This window comes from Equus caballus, chromosome 3 (genome assembly GCF_041296265.1).
Source record: "Equus caballus isolate H_3958 breed thoroughbred chromosome 3, TB-T2T, whole genome shotgun sequence".
Lineage (NCBI taxonomy): Eukaryota > Metazoa > Chordata > Mammalia > Perissodactyla > Equidae > Equus > Equus caballus.
The window spans coordinates 32,758,407-32,778,297 of NC_091686.1; the positions used below are offsets into that span (position 1 = coordinate 32,758,407).

At 49.3% G+C, this 19,891-nt stretch overlaps 1 protein-coding gene across 2 annotated transcripts; it reads right to left on the reverse strand.

Moving 5' to 3' along the window:
• Positions 1-843: 843 nt before the first annotated feature.
• On the reverse strand, positions 844-19,890 carry EMC8 (ER membrane protein complex subunit 8). Of its 2 annotated transcripts, none has more exons than XM_070262135.1 (5): positions 19,268-19,890; positions 11,431-11,507; positions 5,466-5,535; positions 4,650-4,744; positions 844-4,099 (listed from the first exon to the last, which is right to left on the reverse strand). In XM_070262135.1, exons 1-5 carry the CDS (start codon positions 19,625-19,627, stop codon positions 3,940-3,942), a joined length of 762 nt encoding a protein of 253 aa, XP_070118236.1. In that variant the 5' UTR covers positions 19,628-19,890; the 3' UTR covers positions 844-3,939. The 2 variants fall into 2 exon arrangements, with proteins under 2 accessions (XP_070118236.1, XP_023493213.1); XM_023637445.2 differs by having other exon boundaries at positions 19,397-19,858.
• Position 19,891: the final 1 nt, after the last annotated feature.

A 19,891-nucleotide genomic window follows, 5' to 3' on the forward strand; every position in this document is an offset into this window, starting at 1 on the left:
TGAGTGTGCATTGGGTTCTTTCTCAGGAGAGGACTAAGTACTCCTTTACCTTGGGGGTTAGTCTGGCTGATAGTATGTTCTAGAATTGTTAAAACATTAGCAGTTAAGAACTTTGTTCGGCGTAGTCCCAACACATTCTAAGTGCTGGCCACACATTATTCCCTCCTGTCTTCATGACAGTCCCGCAAGTAGGTGTCATCACCCTCCTTTTTCAGACGAGACAGGAGAGGTATCTTGCCCACGGCAACACACTAACTAGATAGTACCTCCTACCAGGACACAGAACCAGGACGCGGCAAAGCGGGATTCTCACCTGGCACTCTCAATCACCACTACACCTCCTCCTATGGGCTGGCAGCACTGCAGTGTTTTGGGGTCATCTAAGAGTGGGGATGGGGCGCTGCTGGAGGCGACAGGAAGACTCTGAGAACACCCAGCTCTGAGAGATGATCAGCTCTTCCTTGGTAATACGATACACACGGAGAAGAGGACCTGGAGGGCACCAAGTCCAGTCCACCTTGGGCTCCACTTCATCCTCAGGCCCTCGGAGCACCCAGGGCCCTCGGTGGACCCGACGAGTCCTGCCTTGGGGCAGACTCAACTACCATGGACTGTGCCAGGCCAGGAGCCTTGCCCGCAGAACTTCACAGATCCTCTGAAATGCAATTATTTACAGATTTATTGATGGTCTCTGGCACGTTTTTCAGACAGCACTACACATAGGATGCTATTCTGCTTTACAAGCCAACGCTAGTTTGAGCCAAAAGTTCCCTCCAGTCAGATTCAAGCGGGTGCTGCACTGGCACTTGTCACACTACTTTGAAAGCAAAAGACCACGGAGAACACAATTCTTGGCAATTTATTTCTAAGAAACAGCAAGTGATCAGATTTTGCATCCCATTCAAGGCCATCTTAAGCATTTTAAGGAGTAACGAATCAACATTATGAGGATAAAAATATTTGGGTATCCCCTGGGTTCTGAAGAGCATGGAAAGGAGGTCAGATGAACACTACCTACCTGCGAGCTGGCAGGGAGCACAAGCTGACATTCAGGCCTGCCTTCTACTACAGCAAAGCACCACTGCTTAAGAGGCACCGAGCTGATGGAAAGCCTTAAGAAATGTCAATTAGTAAAACGGAAGTCTATTTTTAAATTCGGCTCTCTTCACTAACATTGCTAAGAATGTCCACAGGGTATAAAGATTAATGCCATGCTATTCTTCTTGCTTCCACTTACCATGATGTCATAAACCAGCTACTATGTAAGACAGATATAATGCTACAAAGGGGCAGTTTTGGAAGCAAATATTTTTCTTTCAAAGGCAAAACAAAAAAGGTAGGTCAGAAAAGCTGAGAATTACTTTATGCAGGAACAATAGGTTTTCCAAGTACATCAATCAGAAAAATAAGCTATTAAAGCTAATTATATAAGGACTTTTTACACTGAGGCGGCTTAAAAACACCGGACCCCTGGAAAATTGACTTGCAAATGTAAATTACTCAAGATTTCTAAGTTGTTTTCTGTTCTAAATCTAATTTCATTAGAATTAGCAACATCGGTTTTCCTTAGCAAGCACAGTGCTTTTCGTTATTTGTGAAGTTCCTGCCTACTCTTCCACGTTTAGTATCCTCAGGTCTTAAAGGCAACCATGGTTAGAAACGGAAAATGATGTTTTTATATAAATTAATAATTTATTTGTCCTACTCAACTTGTCAAGGTTGGATGCTACGGAAGAGAGAAAAACGTCCAGCAGGGTGATTTTAAGCATGTGGCTGCTCTAAGGGATGGAGATTCCCCCCCCCCACACATACCCTCTCCTCCAATCCCGTCAGATTTAAGAATTTCTTAATGTTTGGATGGACAGAGTTTTTCAAAGTACAAACATACTCAGTGCTGCTCCTTTAAGTCTTGTCTATAAAAAGGCAGTGCGCGCACACATTTCAGGTGGCTGTCTGACAGAATGGTTCTGACTTTTATCCCGGGCGGGGAAAAATGAGGCCTGTCCTCAGGGCCAGGGAGACGGGGCCCGGCACAGGGCCGGGGGCTCAGCTGAGGCTTCTGCTGTTTTTACAAGGATGCAGGAGCAAGCATCTGCACTTTGGAAATCTTTTTTTGTTTTTTCACAAATATACTCTTCCCTTCAAAGTATTTCATAGCCTTTCTTCTGAAAACGTAAGCCTGTGGCAGCCATGAAAAAAAACTTGGCTCTAGGCTGAAACTGGAGGATGGCACACATTCCCAGGAAGCTGGTGGGAGAATCCAGCATGAGAACCCCACAAAGAAGTGAAAATGAGTAAAAACAAGACTCTCTACGTGCTGGAGGTGATTCTTCTCCCTTTTTGAAACAAACACAAACCCGTCTGGAACGAGACTGCGCACTGCACTCCAGCTGTGAGGGCCCGGCACGGAGGTGGGAGAGTGAGCGAGAAGGCGCACTGATGCTCCATCCTTCGTTTGCTTCCTCACGTGAAACTACGTCAGCTTACAACGCGAAGGGGGAGAGGCAGAGGTGTCTGAAGAACAGGGAAGAGAGGATCTGTGGGTCCAGCACAGCACATCTATTGGAAGCAACGTCTGCAATGTTTTCCTACTTGTTAAGAGAAGATGATGAACGCTGTGTCATAAGCCTTTTCAATGGATCACTCCAATTGTTACAAATTTCCTTCATGTAGTCAAAAACAAGACAGAGGAAAGGTACGGTTCTCTGAACTCTGCTTGAAATAATTCCTATGAAAAAGAAAAATGCAATGCTATCATAAAGCTTCCCCACCAATCTCCTATGATTGGGCTCAAAGCCTGGCCAAACGTTCCAAGCAGAAAAATGATGGCGCTCTCAGTCTGAGAAAGGCAATCCCCAGGTGACTTCACTCATACGTGGCACAGAAACAAGTACCGGGACAAAGAAAACAGTTCTGTGCTTACCGGGGGAAGGGGGTGGGGGGGCAGTGGGGGTGAAGGGGAGCACTCATGTGGTGACAGTCAAGAAATAACGTACAACCGAAACCTCACAGTGATGTAAACTATTATGAACTCAATAAAAAAAATTGATAGCGCTCTGCAGGACTCAAGGAGTCTAAGTTTTGTTTTGCTTTTGTTGCTTCAAATACAAAATAAACAATTATTTTGAAGACACAGACAGACTAGAACCATCTGGACCATCATGTAAGTCATTTGGGAGTTAGGACCGACTCTTGCCGCTTTAAGGTCATCTTAGCACAGCTCCATTTCCCCTTTCTGACCCTGCAGGTTACAGGCTTTCTGGCTGACTGGGAAGACTACACTGTGCTCCCATCCAAGCTCCCATCACCGACGACGTTGTTTCTACCCTGAAGGATGACGGTTGCCCAGGCAGCAGTGGTGGTACCCCGCTGTGTTGAGCCGTGGCTGCTCTGTGGGCCTGACATGGTGAGGGCAGTGCAGTTTGCAGCCTCCCGACGGTGGAAGGCCGATGCACAGGCGTTCAGGCCGCGCTGGGCACCAGCACGCCACACGCCTGCCCAGTCCTAGGACAGGAAGACAGTAACTCAAACAGGATGAAAACTCACAGACACTCTCATTCAGGTATAAGATGTGGGCTTTTTTTTTTTAAGATCGTTTATAAGCCTTAAAAAGTATCCTCTGCAGATTATAAAAGGTTAGGTCAAACTGTTTAATAGGAACCATCTTGGACAAGCAGAAACACCTTTGATTTGGAGGCTGATAGCCAACATACAACTGGGAAGCCTCCACAGGGGGTCAGCCTGGACAGTCTGCACCTCTTCTAGACTCTGTGTTAAAAAGACGACTGACGGGACATTCTGCCCTCTTTCAAGCACATGCCACTTCCAAAAACTGTCAGCTTTCCATACAGGCTATGAGATATCTTATTTACATTTAAAAATAGCTATTCTTCTTCAGTGTAGCGGAAATGCCCAGACACCAGTCACTGAGGTCCCTCCCTAACACAGGTGCAAAACAGCTTTATTGATCTCTGGATTCGTCCAGTCATTGCGGATGTCATCCAGGTGGTTATCGAAATCCACGAGGGTCTCGTAGGATCGGCTGTCCAGGAGTGACGCTGAGATCCTCTGGGCCTCAGGCCAGTCTTCACAGTAATCACTACGACGTGAGACAGGAGAAATCAACCTCAGCGACAACAAGTAGCTTTTCAACAGAGTAAACAGAAACCCAGCCACGCGCACAGTGGTATAAAGGAGAATAATGAATGCCAGCAAACACGTAAATTTCAAGGACACGAAGATGCACATAAAGAATGTAAAACATGTTTACGAAATGAAAGAGACACCCTCCAAATGAGATTCTGAAAAAGCTGGGAGATGACTGACTAATGCTTTCTAAGTGATTACAAATAAACTAAATCAAACCAAACGCCGGGAAGGAGGGTGTGGTTGGGGAGAGGAGCCCTGGGGTGGGGTGGGAAGGCCCTTGAGTAACTCTCAGGTTGTCTCTACTGCTCGGAAGCACTGCAGGCCTCAGTCCTGAGCAGCTGAGCAATACGCATGACTTCTGTGAGGTTTGTACACTCCTCTGGAGAATATGCTAACTTAGAAACACAGAAGGTTGGGGTCTGCCTTCCTGTGGGAGCTGGGTGACCATGAACAGCCTCACACACACTGCACACAGGTGATTCTGAGAACACGGCACTCACTGGTGTGGGTCCCTGCACCGCCATTTGTTTTCGTGGTGTTCGTACACGTGGATTGTAGGTACCACGCAGTCCATCGTAAACTTAGTGTTGTCCACCTGCGCATGGGACAAAGGACACGCTTGTGAACAGAGCTAACAAAAAGCCAACAGCCAGCACCTTTCTGGAAGTCCTTAGGCACCACCTTGCAGTGTGCTGATGCTGCAAATCTGACACAGACGAGTGCAGCCTAAGGCAAACCGTGTGTTACGCAGGATAAAAACTAAGTACTTCACTGTTTTCTTACAAAGGCGGAGCTTCCAAACATGACTTCTTCCCTCTCTGTTAGCATTCTGTCTGAACTGGGAGGACCTAACAAGGCTCGTGAGGTCAGCTGCCATCTACCTGACCCTTCCTTCCTCCCTACAGGCTTGCTGGCCATTCTTAGTCCACGGTTCTCACACGTGAGCCTCATCAGAACCACCAGGAAGCTTATTAAAACAGACTGCTGAGCCCTGAGCATCTCTAGTTCCAACAGGCTCCCAGGTGATGTTGCTGACATGGGGACCCCACTTTGAGAGCTGCTGAACTTGAACGACTCGCCCTTTTGGAGATCCACGTGCTCTGTGCACACGTGGCTGCAGTGGCACGCACACCACGGCCTGTGACTCAGCAATTTTCAGTCTGCAGGTGGGAGAAGACTGCACGACACGCCCACGGTCTGATGAAGTGTCCACAAAAAGGAAGATGGCTTATACAGTACAGTACCCCGCTGGCAAGAGAATGCTCCGTGGCCATCCTGTAAACAGAGAACATGATAGGCAGCCGGGAGGGACTCACCATGATGAGAGCGGTGTCGCTGAAGCCCTCGGCGATCCTGGAGGCCACCTTTTCTGCCACTTGGTTTGGACTGCAAAAGAAGAACCCGGGAGTTTACCACATTCTGGTTAGTGCCATTCAACGCTGTCTACCTAAGGCATGGTTCACTAGCCACGATAAAGAGATCAACAGCAGCAATAAACTGCGTCTGTTTGTTACACCTGTTTCAAGCAGCTCTTGGTGACTGCCACCCCTGCCACAATGACGTGCTGAGGACACGTGCTGTAAGGGCACAGGGGAGCACAGTGCAAGGCAAGTCCTTGCCTTAGTTTACGAGGAGGCCCTTGCGGAGGGGATCTTGAGAAGCCGTCTTCTAAATGGCAAGGCTCCCTGGAACCCAGGGGAGAGCGCCACCCGCAGCCTGTGGACGGACTGCGCTGCTGAGCGCTCTCGCCCGCGCTGGGCCAAGCTCCCGGCGGGAAGCCTCCTGGACCTGCCTTCTCCATCTGCACACTTGCAAAGTGACTGACGGTCCACTTCTTAGCTGCTGGCAACCGAGTCACTTGCTTTTTCTGTTTTTTCAATTTTTAAAATTCCTAAGCCACTCCAAATTTTCTCTGTGCCTGCCTTCATCACCACCTTGCCAAATGACCACTTTCGACCTTAGGTCAATAAAGTGAGCTAGAGTGGCTCCCACATCACTCCCCCTGCACTACCCCTCCAGTTACTCTTCTATCCAGGCTCAGGAAGAGGCCTCCTCCCGCCCACAGGCACACCCACTCTGACCTCCTCTTCAGGGCCTAATCTATATTTCCTCTCCTCTCAATGGCCCCAGCTCTGCTATCAAATCTGAGTCTTTTCCTTTGTAGGAAAAAAAATTATTTAACTGGTTCCCTCTACTCAATGTCCGACTTCTCCCCTCCCTTTCAACTCCATTTCTCAAGTTTCTTCAACAAGCTGGCGTCCACCCCGTACCTCCGTGGTCAGCACCCTTGAAGCCCACCAGCCACCCGCTGCCCTTCCGAGGCCTCCCACCGGCTCGCTACACCCAGGCAGGCGGCCTACTGCTCGTCTCTCCGGGGCAGGTCACCCTTCCCACTCTTCCTGTCTCTCAGCAGGTGTTTCGGTCTCTCCTCGCCTTGGCCTCCTTCATTCTCCCTGCCATCGTTGTGTTCATGCTATCTCCGTAGGCATGGGCTTCTAAAACTGCTTCCTAACTGGTCTCAACTTCTAGGCTTGTCTTATCTGATGTATCCTGAAAATTCTCTTTAGATCAATTTCCCTAAAATGAAACTTCCATCTTGTTCCCTGCCACTCACGAATGCCTGTAAGTTAAAAGTACCGTCCTCAGCCTGGCAGATCCAGGCCCTTCTCTCTGTGGACTCTCAGGAGCAATCCCTTGTGTCTTTAATTTCAGTCTATATACCATCTCCCTCACGCCCCCTTCCCTCCTCACTCACACTGCTCCTTGTTTGGCATGCCTTTCGACACCAATCTCTGCTTAGGGAATTCCCTCCCGTCTTTAATGCCCCAAAAACACCATCCTCTCTGGGAGGCCCAGCAAAACTGCCCCAGATTGAGGTCCATCTGCCCCTTGTCTAAACTGAGTGTTTATTTCTAAAATGCTCTAACACTTAATGCTTAGCAGGCAGTTGTCTCTTTGTGCACCTTATTTTCCCTGTACAATTAGTCTCATATTTCTGAAGCAGGAACTAAGCCATATATACTGAAATGGCCATAAAAATACACTGATTATTGTGAGTTTATTTAGAGAAACATACTATACAATTATCATCCTTATGATTGAGCTAAAAAAATCTGATCAATGTTTTATGAAAATTATCTGATTATTCTATTTCACTTTCTAAACTGAGAGTTTATAGTGACGTGCTGATTGGACGTCTAGTATTGTGTTGAGAAGAATGAAACAACAACAAGAAGTCTAAAAGAGAGACGGCCCCAGGGATTCTCGTCCCTCAGGTCACCCCACGGAAAGCTCTCAGCGCAGCACTGGGTTTCCCGGGAGCTGGCTACGCCCAGCGCAAACGGGAGAGCAGGAGAGCTGCAGGAGACCGGCCTGTGCAGCCACCAATGCGGGGCACACGGCTCGCCTGCTCCGGTATCTGCCGGGCCTCACGCTCGCCCGCCTCAGGTGCAAAGGAGGAGCAGCAGCATTTGCTGGGGTGCGATCTTCTAGGGACTCGTGAAGCATGTGCCACGGAGAAACTTAGAGAAGTATTATCCCAATATTTAGGATTATCAGAGTAGTTGAGTGACTTTTATTGGGAAGGGGGTCAAGCAACATTCATTAAAAACAAAAACTACCATTTCCGACACCCAAGAACTCAAATTTGAAATTTATTCTCCTGAAGAAGTTAAAAAAAACCTTGTAGTTACTGAATTGCTGAAACATTTGAAAGAACTGCCGATTTCACTTTTTTGTATCATGTACTTCGTCTCAAATACCGACCCACCCTATTCCTACCCTGAGCATTCCCAATGACACTCCAAATGGAGCGCGGTCATATTATGACGTCAATCAGGACTTCGCTTCCTCCTAGGCTGGGTCGCCCCTTGTTCCTTGCAGTCAGATGCCAAACAAACCTGCAGGCGCCCTGGAGAGGGACAGCATTCTGCCAATCCTGCTGCCCAACCAGCAGGAGCCAGGCATTTGCTTCTGACTGAGGTCTTAGACTGCGAACAGCTTTTCACCAGCATCTAACCTCAGGCCAGGGCACCGCGCCGGGCGCCGAAATCAACCCACCTGAGAAACTAATTAGGAAGCAAAACACCAACAACTAGGAAAGGATATAGTAAAACTTGATGTAACAGCCGAAGTCTAGGAAATGAATACAACAGTTAACAAATACCTTACATGCCTTTTCATAACATTAAAACACTGATTGATAAGTCAAACCATTATGCTATATACCTTAAACTTAGATAGCGATGTATGTCAATTGGGTCTCAATTAAACTGGGAAAAAAAACACAGACTGATCTTTTTGAATAAAGTAATCATAGAACTGGTAATAGTACCAGCCCCTACTCTGAACCAAGCACCGAGCTAAATGCACTGGGTATCGCTTCACTCTGTCCTCACAGCCACTCTCCAAGGTATGAGCTCATAGCTCCACTTTACAGATGGGACCACTGAGGCCCAAGGAGTGAATCAGTAAGTCACCTAGGTTTTGAGTCCAAGTCCACTGGGTTCTAAAGCTTATGCTGTGAGACATGGCTGATCAGCTGATACTTCTAAAAGAGCAGTTGTTAGCCAGGTCTGGCTGCAGAGAGAAGGGAAGGTTTTTAGGTGTAAGCAGATTGTTGAAGGAGGAAGTTAGCGTGATCCTAGCTCCCGAGCTTCCAACTGTGTGGCCCCTGTGCAGGGGCTGTCTGTGGCTGGAGTTTCTTCATCTGAGCGTCCTGTGAGGATCAGTGGGACACCACCAGCAAAGCCCAGGCAGGGCACGGGGTTAGTGATGGGAGGTCCACCGCTAACACAGTACCGGCACATTGAGGGGGTGGCTTAAATCCTGAAGTACAGCAGAGACTCCTCAGAAGGGACTATGGGGTTCCTGGGCACACTTCTCTCACTGGCCCCCCTTAGCATTTAATATTCTCTATGGGTCTGACAAATGGCTGGTCAGTAGGTACTTAACCGTTGACATCAGTGGAGGAATGCAAAACCTCCTGAGCAGAGAAGGTGAAGGAACTGGGAAATTCAGAAGATATGAACAGCATGAAAATGGTGTCTGAGTAAGATAACTCTAGGCTGGGCTGGAATGAGGTCTGAAGAGATGCAGGAAGATGACGAGGCCATGAGCCAAATGAGGCATACTGGCAAGAGCCTGTGCAGGTACATTTGGGCACCACAAATTTGGGCACCTGTGAGGCGTGGTTTTGGGGGGTGCCGAGGGCATAAAGGAAAGGGAGGTGTCTACACTCACTCGACAAGCTGGTGCCATTACCTCTTGCCTAGTCTCCTCTCCTTTCTGCAGGAGTAGCTGTGGGAAAGTGCCGGTCGGTTCAGGAAAACCCTCCTTCCAAGGACGGCTCCCACTGCCAACAAAATGAAGCTGGAACCGCCTTGAAGCCCTTGCTGTGCCTCGCTCTACCTCCAGCCTCACTTCCTGGCATTTCCCTCTGTGCGCACCCCATGGTCCTGCCCCATTTCCACCTGGTGTCTTCATCACGCTGTCCCCTTCCAGAACGCTCCTCCCTTCCATCTCCACATCTGCACTTGAGAAGACCCTGCCCACTCTGAGCACCTAGTTCAAAGGAAGCTCTCCCTGAGGGTCCTGTGGTCAGGTCAGTGGACGGAATTCTTCCCTGCTCCTGTTGGCACAGCCACTGTCTCACATGTTGGCAGTATCTTCCATGTTCAATCCGGCAAGCTGAGGGCAAGGGCCAAGAGTCTTTAGCTTTGCTCAGCTCAGAGCTTGGCCTAGGGCAGGCACTGCGTGCCCAGTCAGTCCCTTTGATGGAATAAAGCCCAGGACTGACACAGGCCCCAGGAATAGGCTCTAGCTCAGAGGTGGAAATGCAGACACTGAGTCATCAATACAGGGGAGGCGGATGGACCCAAATGGAGAGGAGGTCCTGGAAGGAGTGGGGTGAACAAGAGGTGCACCTAAGGAGGAGAAACTAGTGGCGCTCCTGGACTCGGACAGAGCACAGAGAGGCAGTGGGAGAAGCCAGAGAACCAGGGCCCAGACCGCGCCTGTGCGTTCTGTCCAGGGGCTTTCACAGGAGTCGTTGTGAGCCTGGCATTTTGCTGGTTACTCTGCCTCCCTCAGAGCCCCGACAGGACTCACTCAGTCCTCCAAGGGTAAAAGGGGTTTACGTCCTTGAGGTGCACTTGTCCCTCATCAGTGGTACCAATACTTGGTCACCAGTCTATTATATTTTTTCCAAAGATGCTACCGAGCCCAACCTCTTGCCTATGCTGAGCAAGTGGACATAACGCTAGGAGGCGCTCTGGTCCAGGGTCCTTCACTGCCTCCCCTAACTGCCCGGACACTGGCGTCAGTCGGCTCCATCTGACAAGGGAAAGTGTGTCAGGGCATCTCGGCGTGTCCTCCCGTTACATACCACGCAGCAGATGTCCCAGCTGCCCCTGCTTTTGGCTAGAGGAAACCAGAAGGAGGTCAGGGTACCGATTCCTCTGGGGCTCTCCCTGGGAGGCCACATCAGTATGGCTGCAGGGGGTGTCTCTTGATCAAAGGGCACTGTTCTTCTTGAGGTGGACTTTACCAAACTCTTTCCTCCCCATCCCTTCAGGCCCAGGGGAGTTGACAGTTTTTGTCACCAGCGGTGGGCTCCCGCACTACCCTCTGGTGAGTTCCCTTACACACCGCCCACACCTTTGGAAACAAGTCGCTTATTAAGCCCTTCTCCAATTATCCTAACTTCAGTGTGTCATCTGTTTTTCTGTTGGGACCGAGACTGACGCAGAAATGAGAGAAAGCTCTGAGCTTCGCGCTTCAGCCAGAACCAAAGTGGGGGTTAATATCTGGATCAAAGGAGCCAGGGGCCAGCACGAAGGGAGCAGCAAACATGACATTTTCATCACAGTATCAGACCCTGAGAGCACCAAACCTAAAAGTTGTTTTATTTACCCAAACACAGAGTGGGATTCTTCCCTAGGTCCTGCCCTCCATCGTTTCTAGTTTGGGAATGGGAAGCAACGCAGAGCTGAGAAATCAGAGGCCCCTGACTGTTGCTTTTAGTGTATGAATTCCTTTCAAGAAAAATAAAGAAGATAGAAGAGAGAATCTCGAAGTGAATCTAAAAGTTCAGCATGTGTTGTTTGGAATTGCCCACAGCACAGCTCCCCTCAAGTACTGCGAGCGAGCACCGAGGGCGGGGCATTCTGTTCTCGGACTCCGCATCTTCAGTCTACAGAAGGTCCGAAAGCACGTCAGAGATCGTCTCTGTCTGTCACGTGATCATTTTTCAGACCATAGAGGGTTTCTGCATGGACATACCTGGCATCCTTTACTCGTTCATTAGCTTGATAATAACCAGCAATCACATAGCTATTATCTTTGCACCATGAATCAATCTGAAAGAGGAACAAAAATTGGAAAGAAAAGATGAATGATTTTCCCTTAAATATTAAGTCTCAATAAACACAGGAGACTCCTCCCCCCAAATGCTGGGACAAGACACGACATAATCCCTATATCCTTCTCCCCAGAAGAAAGGCTACAAGAATGAAACGGGTGTTCATGGAAAAAACGTCATCCCAGCTTGCTTTCCACGGTCCACGGGAGGCCAGAGAAAGCACAGATGAGCACGGGCCCCTTGCTCTCAGTGAGGGGGCATCTTCCCACAGATGAGGACCCTGTGATGGCCAGGAGGGGTGGGGCTGGACATGAGGAATGACCTCCTCCCGCCGTCCAAGCAGAAGGCCCTAGTGTCGACAATTATTAACCAGGTGCAGAGCTGTGGGGAGGTGCGGGAGGGGAGACCATCCTTACCCACCTTCTCTTACAGTGTAAAGAAGCGAGGCATTCTGGGCCTTGAAAAATCCTTAAGACCAATTAAATCAATCCTTCACAGATAAACAAACCAAAGCTCAGAGGTTCTAAGTTTGCACAGCCAGGTAGCAGAGCCAGACTGCGAATCTAAGTCTCTTTGAAGACCAAGTCTTTTTATACTATATTTTCAGTATTCCTAGAAACATACCACGAAAAACCCTTCACAAAGGGATGTGGGGTAAACAGGCTCACACACACAAGTAGGCAGATGCAGGCAAGGATGAGTGAGTGAGTGAGTGAGACACAGACACACACACACTCTTCACTCAATCCCCTGTGGCATGCTTTTAACTGAGAGTGTGGTGGCAGACTTTGAGAGTTTTTTGTCTGTTCTATAATGCCACTCTTTTCTCATCAGATTTAGCTTCCTGCAGGTCTAATGCCATTATTAAAAACAACAAAAGGTCACCCTAACTGTTCTACCATAACGGAATTTTAATAATACACTGCAATAAATTCTATTCTCAGTCTGCAGAAGAGGAAATAAAATTGATCCTTGCTTTTTTCACAGTGAATTAACTAGTTAAAATGTTTTTCCCTCTTTCTTTTTGTTAAAAACATATCCCCTTTGCTCTTTGTCTTAAATTCTAGTTTGGGCCTCCGACAGTCTCCTTTACAACTAAAAACAGACATTCTAAGATGGTTACAGTCCAAGGTTCCCTGGCTCACATGAGGATTAGAATAATAATTCTGGCCTCTCAAGAGCTCACAAATTACCATACTGGGTCAAAATCAAGGCTCACTGAACCAATTAGATATTTTCGTCATCTACCCAAAAGATTAGGTCTACGTTTCAAAAATATTTACAATGGCTCTTTCACTGTAACTTTGCTGAAAATTATTCCCAAATTACTTACATCTGTTTTTTTTTTTTAAAGATTGGCACCTGGGCTAACAACTGTTGCCAATCTTTTTTTTTTTTCTGCTTCATCTCCCCAAATCCCCCCTGTACACAGTTGTATATCTTAGTTGCAGGTCCTTCTAGTTGCGGGATGTGGTACGCCGCCTCAACGTGGCCTGACGAGCGGTCCCATGTCCGCGCCCAGGATCCGAACCCTGGGCCACCGCAGTGGAGGGTGCGAACTTAACCACTCGGCCACAGAGCTGGCCCCTACATTTTGTTTTTATCACCTCTTAAAGGCATGGCTTCTAAAAACTTTCTATTGTTTCTTACAGTAGCAATTTCTCTCATTTTTTCCTAAATGTACCTCCACGTAGCATCAAAGGGCATAGCCTAGCTTTAAACTTTGGCATCTGGCCCCACTCGCTGAACTGAGACCCATGCGGTTACCTCCCCTTTAGTGCGGCCTCTCAGCCTTTGTCTCCAATCTGAGACCAGCCTCTAGAGCATGTCCTCTCCTCTCTCGAGGTGACTCTCATCTCTGCCCACTTGGGAATCCCTCTCCTGGCTTTCCAGTGTGGGCTGTCCTTATATCCAGAGTCAGAACTAGAGATGGTATCCACAGTTTGGCCATCGTCTTAGTTTCCTATTTCCCTTGTAACAAAGCACAAACTTGGTGGCTGAACACCGCAGAGTCTATTACCTTACGGGCCAGCAGTCTAAGATGGGTCTGCAGGGCCGATTCATTCCGGAGGCTCTGGGGGGGGGTCTGTTCCTCGTCTTTTCCAGCATCTAGAGGTCACCCACATTCCTTGGCTGGTGGTGCGTCCTCTGACCTCTGCTTCTGTCATCACTTCTCCTTCTCTGAGGATTACACTGGGTCCATCAGATAACCCAGGATAATCCCCGCATCTCAAGATCCATAACTTAATCTCATCTGCAAAGTCCCTTCTGCCATGTACGTTCTGAGGATTAGGATGTGGACATCCTGGGGGCTATTATTTAGCTGACTACAGCTACATTTAATATAGGGACAAGATAATTATTTGCTACTGACGATGTCCTGACCATCCCCAGCGGCAGTCTTTAGTGAGCAGTCTAAGCTGCTCCCAGATCCCTTTCCTGGGCTGAAGCAAGGGGGCAGGACTCATCCCCCAGCAAACATACATGTTGTCACCTTGTAGCTGCCCTAAGGGAGTACAGAAAACACGTGACGTGCAAGATGATTCTTGTGACAAACACAATACACAGCTCGACTTACACTTTACCTGAGGTGGGGCAAATTCCTATATGAAAAACCCCAAGGGTCTAATGAAATTCCAGCAGAAAAATAATGTCATGACCTTGAACTTCTGGTAGAACTGTCGTAAAAGTGAACCAGGTCTCAAAAGTTCTGGTTTGATTTTAGAAACTTGTGAATGACTCAAACAAGAATCACCAAGTTAACTGTATGGATGCCTATGATGGGCACACACAGCTTGTCCACAGCTGTCCAGATATACTTGCAATTGGCCACCAATTGAGGAATGGAGACCATGAAGGGGAGGAATGGAGAACCGACCAAGGGCTCCACACCAGCCACCAGAGTCCAGAGGTAGGGTGAACAAATTTTAATAAGGGTAAGAGTTTTCTTTGATAGTCTCAAAAATGGTACCAGACATCATCAGGCGAGAGTGAGTTCAAGTGGAGTAAAAGTCGGTATGTGGAAGGAGATGAGCAGTGTGGACGGAGGTGGGGTGGAGATGGGGCAAGCAGGTCTTAAAGGGCTTCAGAATCCTGCAGTAAGCCCAAACGGCTCACTCATGAGAAGCCCTAGTGGATTTAAGCGGCAGCTTGCACAGTGAAGGCACACACCTCCCTCCCAAGCTGGGCAGGGCAAAGGCAAAAGAGCCGAGAAGTGAATCCACATCCCTCTTCTCTGCCTTGCTGCTATGACACCCTATTCCTGTCATGCATCTTGTCAACAATCAAAATGAAAATCAAAGTCCAGGACAGCAGTGAAACCTGGTGTCAACTTAGTAAAACTGACCGAATACAGGGCCCAAATTCCGCATGCGCTCATGCAGTTTCCTTCACTTTTCAGAGGGAAGGAAGGACACTCTGACCCTGGCATGAGCCTGCAGCCCTCTCTTCAATGGCATTTTTGGCTCATTCCATCCTAGACACGTAGAGCTACTAAAGGCGCTGGTTCAACCCCTTCACTCCCAGGTGGACTCTGCACACGGAAAGGAGTTCCTCTCAGCAAACTTGTTAACGTTTGCATGTGGGAGGCACTTTACAGTTTTCAAAGCACTGTCACCTATGTCCTGTAACTATACACCAACCATAACGAAGGCAAAGCAGTGAAGTGACAAGAGAGCCACTCTGCAAAGGGCATCACTCCCATGCTTGCCACGCCACGTACAAGTGGCACAAGTTGAGGGTGTCTGTGAGACTCCCTGTCTGAAGCGGCAAGCAGGCCCTGCAGTCAAAGGAGAGGGACTGCCGGCTTCGCTGAAAGAAAGGCTTCCCCAGCGGGCTGCGGATTTCTCTGTGGAACGGAAAGGAGCTGAGGAAAGAAGAGCTTTGGAGGCAAATGGGACAGGGACAGAGGGGGAAGAACCGAGCAACCATATCCTGCTCCCAGGCTAGTGCATGAATGTTCTGGAGATAAACAAGGGGCAGGAGGAGTTGGGGGAGAGCCAGAGGACAGCAGCTCATGCAAATGAGCACAGAGAAGGCACACAGGGAGGCAGCAGAAAGAATTCCGGACTGAAATCGTGGTGATCAGGACAACTGGCAAATAAGAAAGTCATCTGAGCAGAATGTAATCAACAGCTGCTCCACAGAACTAGGAAATCAATGAGGGGGAAAAGGACAAAAAAGGCTTAGAGAAACAGCAGGTTCATGCCAATTTCCCTACCAACATGTTATGGGTTTTTGCTATTAGAAATAATTCCATCACTACCTACGTCAAAGGGTACAAGGATAACTAAGATAACAGGTATAAGTACTTAAAAAAAAATAAAAAGCACCCAGAAATGCAAGGATTTTTTTAAAATGGAAAATTATAATGAAAAGCCTTTCAAAGGAGTCTAATGTTGCCCTTTGATGGTCAGCATATCAAGTCAGCCTTTCCCACTTATCAAAAATAATTACAATATGAAACTCCCTAAATAGAAAAAAGCCCTGAGAATAAGGCCTCGTTGATACAGTTCATGGATTTAGATGCTTTATTAAAATTAATCTTCCTGGTCTGACATACTGGTAAATTATGGCTCCATACACTGAGATTTTTCATTGCCTTCAGTTTTTATCATTAAGTTGCTGAGTCAAAACTTGAATGATAGAAACTTAAATACCTTAATTGTAATAAGAAATCTCCGGATGGACTCAAATTGCAAATTTTCCTTTATAACTTTACTCTGAAAGTTATTTAATTTGTACTCAATTGGCATCTTTTTCGTATTTGTCAAATGCTGAGGCTATAATTAAAAATTCTGGTCAATAAAAGAGAAGCCAGCATAAACCACCCCTGCTTGGCAAGGACGGAGCTTCAGCTCTTTGTTTTCTGTTGAAAAGAAGTCACGACAGTCTGGTTTGGACCCAACCAGCTCTCCGGGAGACTCGCTGAGCCCTGACAGGCATGTTTGGGGCATGCTGGAAGCTGAGCCTGGAGTGCAGAGTGTAGCGACTCGGGGGGGGGGGGGGGGGGGGGAAGAGCACAAAGGGGCCTCATGCAGCACCCCCTCCCTCTTAAGCAGGAGGCAGCGGGCCTGTCTCGGTTCTGGAGGGTCCAGGTCCCCGTGGGGCAGCTCCCCTCCCCAGGTAACTGGTTTGGGAGGCAGTCCAGCTCCTCGGGGAAATTCATGCAAAGGTGAATTTTCCAATGTAGTTGTTTCTAGTTAGTATATTTAATTCTCTCAAGTACTGTGTTCACATCTCATAACAGGAGCATAACTCTTAACTCTACAAAAGTTACTTAAGAATGAGAAGAATTAGTAACATTTGACAATTCCAAGCGAGGTTCTAGTTTGTCTTTAACACGCTCTTAGATACTTCGGACAGGCTTTTATACGAATTTAAAGCAACACACCTTTTCCTCCTACCCTCCTGGCTACTCCTCGGCTGGCCTGCCAACAACTCTTCTTCCATTCACCCTGTCAAACCTAGAGTTCCTCAGGCTCCTGTCCACAGCGCTCTCCTCATTCCACACACTGTCCCAGCCAATACGACCTGCTCTCACAGCTTCAAAGGTCACTGAGAATTCGCTCCCAATCTGTATCTCCAGCCCATCCGTCTTCTGAGCTCCAGACTCATTTTTCAACTTTCAACACTAGGTTGTCTTCATCTGCCCTCAATGAATGGCACCACTGTCCTCCCAATGTGTAAGTCAGAAACCAAAGCACTGGCCATGCTTCCTTTTCCCTATGGCCACATACCATTAGTCACCGAGTCCTGAGGTTCTTCCTCCTGGTTCTCTCTGATCTGTCTCCCTCTCTGCGTCCACACTGCACTCAGTTTGCGCCGCCTCTCTGCCTCCAGCCTTGGATGCACTCCTGTGTCCAACATCCTCTCTGCTGCAGGCTGGAGCAATCACTCCAAGACACGAATCTGGCCATGCAACTCTCCTCCAGCGGCTACACCCTGTCCTCATGCTGGTGCCCAAACTCCTTTCTATAGTGAAATCTGTCCACTGCTCACCTCTCTGTACCCCCAGTCCCTTTATATTCTAGTTCTTCCTCAAACACCACCCACCCCCTTTTCTCCTGGCCTTTGCACATGATGATCCCTCTGCTTTGAACACTCTTCCTCTAACTCCCACCCCCCTTTTCTCCTGGCCTTTGCACATGATGATCCCTCTGCTTTGAACACTCTTCCTCTAACTCCCACCCCCCTTTTCTCCTGGCCTTTGCACATGCTGATCCCTCTGCTTTGAACACTCTTCCTCTACCTCCCACCCCCGAGGTTACTATGGTTGGCCCACTGGGCCACTACTCGCATGTCCATTTCTCTGAGCAGTCTGTCTTCCCTAACTCTGCAAGCCTGGGTTAGCTGACTTTTCCCTCAGACCCCTCACACTTTCTCAACCCCACATACAGCACTTACTCATCGGTATTGTGCTTGTCTGCTTGGTGCAAGTTCAACTGCTGTTTTGACTGTGTTTGATCCACAGTCATATCCCTCCCCCAGCACAGGCCTGGCACGACTGGAGAACTGAATAATCCTGCATTAATGCTACGGGCAAATCCGGGTCCCTGCAAGTGAATGCACTTCATGCCCAATCACCCTGCAATTCCCTTGGTAACAGAATAATTAAGACAGTTGGTTGAAAAGACTTGCATTAAAACATATGCATGCACACCCCAGTGCTGTTTTGGTACCAACAGCAAATTTCTTCAGGAGCTAACATGGTTGATTTTATAAATATCATCTACTTCTTACCTATCTCCTGCCCAGAGCCGACATGAAGAAATTCACACAATGAGTCAGTTTCACAGGCTCTCAAAGCTGTGCCCAGTAACCTTAGGCCAGGAGCCTTTGCCCAAAGGCACTTCCTGCTCACCAAGAATTTACATAGATGTCACAATCAGGTAAGTTATGAAATGGATTCATTTTACTTGGTGGGAGGCATAGAGAATTTCCACCTCCACCTTCTCACACTTGGCTGCTTTTCGCAAGAATTAACTCATGTTTTTTCAGCATCATAGTTTATACTTAAGTGAAAAACAGGACCTGAGCTCAGGTACTGAGGCAGGTCTGAGGCTACAGCCTACTTCTCCCTAAGGTGGTGACAACTCCTTGGAGTTCATAGGTGGTCTTTTTCCCTTCACTGACCACCAAACCTCACAAACCACCGCCTGGAATTCCATTCCCGGCCAGCTCACCTGCATGCTAACCTCTCCCCGCGCCGGACTTGGTAAAGCAGTCACTGCCAGCAGACACAGAAGAGCGTGGTGGACAGAAGGCACGTGTGCTTCCCCTTTTTAGTTTGACAGAAAGTCTTTAGCTTCCACAACCATAGGAGCCCTCTTACAAGTCACTAACCACTAACAGGCACAGACAAATCTCCTAGCACAGCCCTCGTGCACCTCCAAGCAGAGAGCGCCCGTGATGTCAACGCTACTCCCTAACCGCGTCTCCCCTCTGGGGTCCCGGCGTCCCGACACCGAAGAACCGCAGCCTGACCCCCCGGCGGAGAAGGAACCTGCGCGAGCACCAAACTCCGGCGCTGAGGTCCCGGCACAGCAGCACTTCCCGCGGCTCCACACCCCAGATACAAACGCTGTTGAATCATCACCCGGCTAGCGATCGTGGCTTCGGGCTTGTTGCTATAAAGGCTACCGGTTTGAGAAAAATCAGTGCCTTATTCGTCGCCTAAATCGCCTCTAAAAACATCCCCGGCGGTGCAGGTCGCTCGGTCGGCCGCTGCGGCTAGAGCTGCCGTCCGCGGAAGCTCACCGGGGGCCAGGTACGGCTCCGTGCGCCCCCGGGGGTCCCCCCGTCCACCGTCACGGCGACCTCGGGGGTGGGCTCTGAGCTCTTGCCAGCTGGGACTGCGTGGAAGCCACTGTCCTCTCCCGCGCTTACCAGGGTAAGGGCCACCTCCAGCATGGGGGCGAGGGCCAGGGTGCCGTGGAAGAGGGGGATACAGTCCACGAAGAGGGTGTGGTGGGCGCCTGGGCCGCCCAGGGGGACGTGCTCCTTGCGCGGCTTCTGCTTCTCGGCCACCAGCAGTCCGTTGACGGCGCAGTGCGGGTATTTGGCGCCGTGCAGCACCATCTTGCAGTAGGCCTGGGTGGTCAGCTTCACCCCGGGCATGCTGAGCCCGGGAGGGCCCCGGAGGCCCCGGGCGCCGGCGGAGGCCCGGCCGCGCGGAGCCTCCGCGGAGAAGGAAGACGAGTTGGCGGTTGTGTGGCGCGGCCCAGCGGCGGGCGGAGGCCCCGACCGGCCCGGCTCGGCCCCTCGGACGCCCGCTCCGGCCCAGAAGAAGCCGACGCGGCCGCCTCACGCTCCACTCGCGGTCCTCGCCAGGCGCCGCCGGAAAGCGGTGCCTCAGCGCCCGCCGGAAAGCAGCCCGACCCG